Source organism: Atta cephalotes (genome assembly GCF_000143395.1).
Source record: "Atta cephalotes unplaced genomic scaffold scaffold00015, whole genome shotgun sequence".
NCBI classification, from domain to species: Eukaryota; Metazoa; Arthropoda; class Insecta; order Hymenoptera; family Formicidae; genus Atta; species Atta cephalotes.
In genome coordinates, this window is record NW_012130079.1 from 1,010,702 (window position 1) to 1,019,005 (window position 8,304).

Sequence of the window (8,304 nt, forward strand, 5' to 3'; positions counted from 1 at the left end):
AGAGAGAGAGAGAGAATCTAAGAAAAAATACACAATCCAAGAAAATATAAAAAAAGTTTACTCTTTATTCTTTTAAAAAATAGAGGGAAAAAAAGCTTCCATTTAGATAGGAAAATATTATGTAATAATATTGTTTCTCTCATATAGGAATTATTTTAAAACTTTATTTGACAAATATGACAAAAACCTTTTATATCAGTCTATCTAATAGTTCTCGACTTTGGAAAATCTTCTCTTGTACATCTCCAATATCTATTTTTCTCTCATTTCCGGAGGATCGATGATATTCTTAGAACGTAGAATATAAATGGATGATTTCTGCCTTGACTTCATATCGAAATTACGTACGTATGTAATGCGTGCGTGGCGCTCGATATTCGCGATAGGTATAGTGGTTGACGAACATAATAGCGATATGTCAACGGAGTAGTTTCCCTACGTAAGTTCTCGTGTTCGGAATGTCACCCAATAATTTGCATATTCTTATCGTCAACGATAAGAAAAAAACAACGTGGGGTATAATATCGAGCGTATCATGAACGCGATTCTCCTCATGTAAGGCAGCTCATGGTAAATCGTTAATAAAAATATACTTTACAAACCTAAAAGTTTCGTAACGACTGCGCCCTGTTGGTTTAATGACAACACATGGTTGGCGAGATCGTTGTAATGCCTGAGTGCTCCTAATCCATGTGACAATTCGATTAGACGTTGCCGCGATGCGTTGCCATTATTGCCACTGGCGAAAGGACCGGCTGTACAATTTTGTAAATTCACACCTGCAATCAGAGAAATATTTCATTGTAATAATAATACGTATAATAATGAAATTATCATACCGAACAATTAATGATAATTGCTAGAACAAAATCTCGGTTGAAATCTGTTTCGATTACATTTTATTATCACATCTTCGTTCTTGATTTTGAATTATTTTCGTACACTAATTAACAAGATTCGAAAGATTGATGATTTTTACAGATCTGAAATAATCGGGGATCTACTGTTCTCACAAAGCTCTTTTTTAGGATCCCCAAAATCAATTGAATGCTTCGTTAAATTAACAATCAGCTGTGTAATCGCTGTGACGAAAGTGGTCACGGTCAAATAACTTGATGTTGAGGCACTTTAATTTAAGTTGCTAAACGTGATCTCGCGATCTTGTTATTGATATGATTTTAAAGAATGTTGATGAATGAAAAGCGCAGTCAAGAGATACCTGTCATTCAAATTATGATTAATAATTAACTTATATTCATATTCGCATAGACCTCGCATTACCTCGCACAGCATTTATATTCTTTTTAATAATATATTACAAGAAGTTTGATTTCAGATGTTTATCAATATTATTTTAATTTTCAATGATTATCTTTGCTTTCAAATTAACATGCTAATCAACTCTCTAAGGTTCTTGAAATGAAGTCTCACTTTGAATGAAAATATCGCCACTACTGAAAAAAATGAAAATATTTACACTCTTGAATAAGTTTCACTCTTTTGGAATAATTTTATGTTTCATAATCTTTTTTTTCATAGTTTTGTTTTATTTATATAATCTAATTGTGATACTAAATATTTATATTAACTTCAAGTATTGCAATTTTTTTATATAATTGAACATTTAAAACTTTTTAAACTAATAACAAAAAATTGTAATAAGTCCATACATTCTTTTAATGTTAGAAAAAATATTTTCCTCTTTTTCTGTTACGAGTTAAATAATCATAATTTGTACATGATCTGCGCAACTTCTGATTGATATAACTTGATTTGAAAATCACCGGTTTCATTTAGATTTTTTTTTTCTTAAGTGAAGATATAGTGATAATATTTTTAAATGGTAATAAGCCAAAAAGACTAAAATGATATCAAGAAAGCGAAGAATATGCTAAGTGGAAAATTTACTCGTAGAAAATAATCTCCAAGGAGAGAAAACGTAATTACACAGCATGGCCAATAAAATCGCGACAAGGCGAAACGAGGGTCCAAGCGTAAATCGACGCGAGCTTAAAGATAATATGAATTAAATGTGAGATAGATGTTAATTACTGTACCGGCAATTCTGCGATCAAAATTATGATGTGCTTATTATAGGTTCAGCTTCCTCGTAATCGCACTGTCGACTAATCTTAACAACGTTTAGTGCGGAGAGTCGCCCAGATGCCAATTTACGATCGAACGATATATAGCAATATAAAGAGCGTGTAATACCTGTCATTTTGTAAACGAGGAGCGCAATAGCTTTTTATCCAGTCGATCTTACATAAGGAGTTCGGCGATCGCGGGAGGAGACCGTCGGATGAAATTAAATTCTAAGTGTTGGTAGAAAAACAGGTCTGTCGTGCTCATTTGTATCGCGTTGTTTTAATTGGTTTCAATGAGTGAACTCAGCGTGAATTCGCGGCAGTTCGTTTACATAGTGAGAACGTCTAATTAATTAGTCCTTTATGAGTTCAGTGTATTACCAATCAGCTCGGTAAATGCATCTTGCGCAGATCATTTGCAATTTGTTATTCATGTAATCGAACGGCCACTTTTTCACAATTTATGGCGATAATATAGTTCATTATTAATGGCTCCTCATCAGGAATACAGTTAATCAGTATTTAAATTAACTGTAATCTGGAGAAGGAAAATTGACACGATATATTTTGGACGAATTTATTATAACATTGCAATGTCATGTGACTCCGTGAGAACGATGGACTCGTAATCAACCGGTCGCAACTTTAAATCCCGTATTTTGTGTACACAGAAAAATTTCGTAATCCGTATTGACTTAACAAGAGTCGCGGAGAAACTTTTACATTCAGAATGACTCCTTTGATTTAGATTTAGAATATACAAGGACTGATATGATGATCTTATTCAAATATATATTTTCAGGTTTATCTAGCTAAGTTTTCAAACAGCAAAACATCGTTTTTTTCCGTGTACCTTACATTAATAAGCATTAGATGTAGTAAATTTTACATTTCTTCACATTTTTATTATCTTTTTAATCTTTTTGATTTATTATCATTTAAAAATATTATTACTACATTTTCACTAACAAAAAAATCTAAGTTAAATATTCGATAGTAGAATCAGGATTAATGATCATAAATTTCGTAGATTATGTAACGATTATCTAATTAAAAAGAAAAAACATGTCAATTATATTCGTAAAATTCCTGGAGACTTTTTGTTACAAAATTGAAGTGTTACTAAAATTATTTTCCGAAGAATCTCGTGTGCAATGGTTGCCCGAAACGTCGAATAAAACTTATGCGAATCTCGCGAAGTCTCGCGCTTATCCCATCCGCTTCGAATGGCACATCGAGCGCGCATTCCGCGCTCGTTTCGTGTCAAAGCGATCGGAGGTATCGTGAAAACGAAAGTAGCCGATGCACAGAAAGAAATGCGTCCCATCGTTGCATCGATACCAAGCGGGAACCGGTTCTGAACGAGTTCTGGCATCAGGCCTCACGGTATATTCGTCTGTACATTCGAAATCGCCGCCAGTAAAGACCGATCGCTTGACACGGCAGTAATAGATAATAGAGAGAAAAACTGGAAGGCCGATTCTCTTTCTGCAGACTCGACGACTTCGTGAGATCGTTCATTCTGCGCTTCCGATGAGGTGGTTTTATCTGGACTGAGCAGATGGTTTCAAGTAAAATCGCATCGCGTTACGAGTGTTTGCTAACGGTGCACGAATTAAGTTAACTCTTAAATGCAGACCATTCGTTGCAACACGCACACGCATAAAGATAAAACACAACAGAATACACTTAAATTATTTAAAAAGAATGTTCAAAGGAAATGCATGCAGATGTGAAGTTCATATCATATCTGTAATATGTGTATAGTGGAAAGAAAATTAATCGAATATAGAGTCTAATATGATAGAATAATTTAAACTACATTTATATATAGTCTGAGTCTTATAATAATTTTAATCAAGTAGAAATAAAATCTTGCAAGTAAAATTTGAGCGCAAATTAATTTATGAATTTTTTTACACGCGAAATATGACTCAAATAACACATAGATAGTTGTGTTTACACTCGAGGGCAGCGTCTCGCAAAAAAGTAATTTTATATTATCTGGCTATAATTTCTACAGAAATCGTGTTAAAAGTAAATTGTACGTGTAATTGATAATCGATACACGGGCAAGTATTTTACGTAATAACTCTTTGATCAATTAAGTCCGTTTGATTAAGTTCGTGACAAGATGTTACTTAAGAAAGAAATGAGAATTTAATGACATTTTAAATTTCATTTAACGAATGAAGATGTTCAGTACTTTTTGGTGCAAATATTATATATTACGTAACAGAACATAATTATAAAATCTCAAAGTAAAACTATATACGTTATGCGTCACTATGATTATGTATGGTTAATTATTCATAAATTTTATTCATGGCGTCATATATTGATCTATGTTTGTATTTTATGTTAAGTGATATAATATTATATTCCAAATTGAATGTTATCATAGAATTATGCAATTTGATATCATATTTATAGCATTGAATGTTAGAAAAGTCATCTATTCTTTTTATTTTCTTACTAATAAATTAATTTGTTGTTTGTTATTATGATTATAAATGAAGAAATGACAATGAAGAAATGCGGATTATTATATGCGATTTACATAGATGTAGAAAGTATAGTTCAACAGTAAAGTTCACGCGGAAAGAACGATTTTGCTGGCTTCTTACAGGCAAAATCCGCATAGTAGGCAGTATTGGTATTGTTCGGGCCGTCAACATTGTCCAACGCGATTGGACAGGATTGGACATGTATTTGAAATATTTTTATTTGAAAAACAGTATTGGTAAGACAATAATATTTTGTATTTTGTGTTTGTTCGGAATACATGAAAATATTTTGTATTTCATGAGAATATATAAAAGTATTTTAAACTTCAGTATTAATAACAAAAAATTATGAAAGTATGTATTTTGTATTTTGTATTTCAAATATTAACATTGATAATTAACCTTATTGAATTACAATACAAGATACAAAAAGCTTTCAATCTTTCGATTTTAAATATAAAATACGTAATACTTTTATGTGATTCGCTAAAATAAAAAATACAAAATATGCTTGTATTGCAAATAGTGTATTTTAAATAAAAGTATTTCCTGCAATTAAACAATGTTGACACGATTCGCAATGCCGACATTGTACAGCAGGCAACTTGCCCATAACATAATCTAAAAATTTAAATGGATACAAGTCTGAAAATAATTTTATTAGACCATAAAAATAATTACGTAAGAAGTATCTTACATCCCATGTGCCATAAAGTGGATGTTATTTATAATTTACTAGACTAGTTAAATTTTTATAGATACTTGAACAAAACTAGTGTCAAAGAATAAAAAAAAGGAAATTACAATTCTTAACGAAACTGTAATCTGATTAGCAAGTAAGTCTATGCGTAATTAGTGCATATATCTTCGCGGACACTTTCGACGACCGTCAATTGGTCATCAAAGCTGTAACAAAGTACTGCGCGAAGACAACTATTAGCCGCAAGATATACTTGTTTCAAAACACTCTGAGTATGGTTGTAAAATTCCATGGCATCGTTTGCTGTCAAGTATCGAGTTCAACATCGGAAACATCCGTGAACTTGTATCGGATCTTAAACTTAAATTAACTTTCCGCAAAACAAACCAAGCAGGAACTTTGTTTACCACGTCAAACTATCGAATTTATTCATAATTTTTAATTCGCAAACAATATTATCAAATCGCAATTTCAAAGAATCAATTTAGATATAATTCAGCATTTAAACAAATTGTATCATTCGAATACATAATAAGGATTATATAAATGCGCGGAAAGAATGGCTTTGCTGGCTTTTATAAATTTATTATCTCAACTAGAATTCTGGTAGACTTAATCAGAAAATCCTGATTCGTCCATTTTTTCCACTAGAATTATAATCCCATCAAATCATTTTTCTCACTAAATTTAATTTTAATCATAGACGTAATAAAAAAATTATGCATTGGCTAATCTTATAACATCTGCGCTTCATTAGAAAGAATTGAATCACATTAGTTTTCTATCAACATCTCAATTCTATCAACATCTCTTGACTCAATATTTTAAAGAGAGAAAGCGATATGATTTAAGCTACTTCACACTTTCTAAATAGTGACTTTCTAAATAGATAATTTTATAATAATAATTATCTGCAGTCTCTTATTACATCCAAGATTTTTATGATGAATGTTACATTGTCGGAAAAAAATGTTACTCTTTCAATGCAATCAACAGATACGACTTCGTTATTTATGTATTAGTATGTCTTTCATACGATAGTTCATATGGCCAAGTACCATAATGTGCTACCAGAACACCTGAAACACATTTTCTTTTGTCCTTTTTTGTCTTTTTCTCTTCCTTTCTGCTCGCTCGTGAACGAAAACGTTGCGTACATGGTATCTGCCTCGAAACGATCTGGGTGTGGTCGTAAAATCTCGTGGTTCTGGAACGAAGTGCTCCGCAAACGCGAGAGTACCCGCGGGATGGACAGGTATTGAGCGTTAAACGAGAGTAATACGTTCACCGATCCGAAGAGAAGTACTCGCGTTGCCAACGCATTGAAACCGGTTTCGAATGAGTGCGATACTTGGTAGCCCCCGTGCTTCGTCTGGCAAGTGCAAATCGCGGAAAGATCCGCGAACGTGCGGTAGTTGAACATGTCGTCGTAGGCGCATATCCACTGCTCTCAATCGAGCATGTCCTTTTTATCATTCTTTTTATCAATGGTTTTATGAGGCAAACAACCAAAGAGCATTTCACGCTGCATCAGACAGCATCGTAGAGAGCGAATAAGAAGTTCACCACATTGCATTCGTGTTAAATAATATCATAAGCCGAGTCTGTTGTATAATCGCGGGGTTTTGCTCCTCGTCGCTTTTTGACAACTTAATTAGCGGCCGAAAAGAGGCGGCAGCAATCATTGATAATGAACTGTAAGCAGAACTGTCCGCAGAACGTGTTTAAAATATTTTACACAGAAAAACTTCCTGATTATATTTGATTATGTTTTTTTTATATTGGTTAAAAATTTAGCTAGATATAGATCTAAAAATAATTTTGTTTAAATCAAAATTATAACTATGTAAGATATTAAAGTTGATTGCTAGAATGTTAAAATTTTTTGCAATATATTAGCAATATATTAATGCTTAAACTTTCCATATAATTATTTCGATAGTTCAATAATATTATTTTCAGATCTACACAAATTTTTAAATATTTTAGCAAAATGTTCTTTTTGTATTATATATAGATATATATATAGATATTTTGAAATTATTTAAAATTTTATAAACTGGTTTATCTGACATACAATAGTTTTTAATGGCGATTAAAATCGTGACAATTCTGAATCTCTGAAACAGAAATTATTTCGTATATACTGTTCTGATATTGTTCTGATTTACTTTTTTATTTTTACAATTCACACAAGTTGAATATTATATTTCAAAATTACAATCAAGATTTCGTAATTCTTCCGAGATTTTTTTAAAGGCGAGAAATGCTTCCATTAACGTTAGTTACGAGACAAGTCCTGTACAGGTGTTCGCCTGTACAGGTGTTCAATGTTAATTGCAGTTACCATCCGCATCGAAAGGTTCGCGTGGTGAAAGATCGTGAAACGATTCATAATTTAATTAGTTACTTGGTTATCTCTCATCAAACAAGATATAATCGATATACTCATTTATCGTCATGTGTATCACATATTTAACTTCTGCATTATCGAGAACATAAATAATTAAATTATATATTACTGTTATTATATTTGTAAATTATATGTTTATTAGTTGTTCTATATAACTGTACTCTAGCAAATTAATAATATACGTATTATAATATATGTATTATATAAAACGTATGCATATTATGTAAAACAAAATACAGTTAATCAGAAGATTATCTTTTCATCGTTTAATTTTTTATAATGTTTTTCGAAATAGTCAAAATTTATTTCAAAAACGATATCGAGTCTATAGTGTTAAAGAAATTTGATAAAATCGATGATAAAGGAATTTTCTAAAATTTTATTATCACAAGTTTTATAAAATTCCCACGTTTTTTTGTATTACCTCGTTATTTCATTTCATGAATTATTGTCTCTAATATTGTCTATAATAGCCAAAGTATATTCAGGTGTTTCGAATATTCGATCTTTCCACACACATACACACACACACACACACACACACACACACACACACACACACACACACACACACACACACACACACACACACACACA

General features: G+C 31.6%; 1 protein-coding gene across 1 annotated transcript in view; it reads right to left on the minus strand.

Annotated features, from left to right (window-relative positions):
* The window catches only part of LOC105617952 (paired box protein Pax-3-B-like), a 21,092-nt gene that overhangs the window by 11,045 nt on the left and 1,743 nt on the right, over positions 1-8,304 (minus strand). The window contains exon 2 of the mRNA XM_012199487.1: positions 603-779. Coding sequence (XP_012054877.1) covers positions 603-779 — 177 coding nt within the window. The remainder of the gene's footprint in view (positions 1-602; positions 780-8,304) is intronic.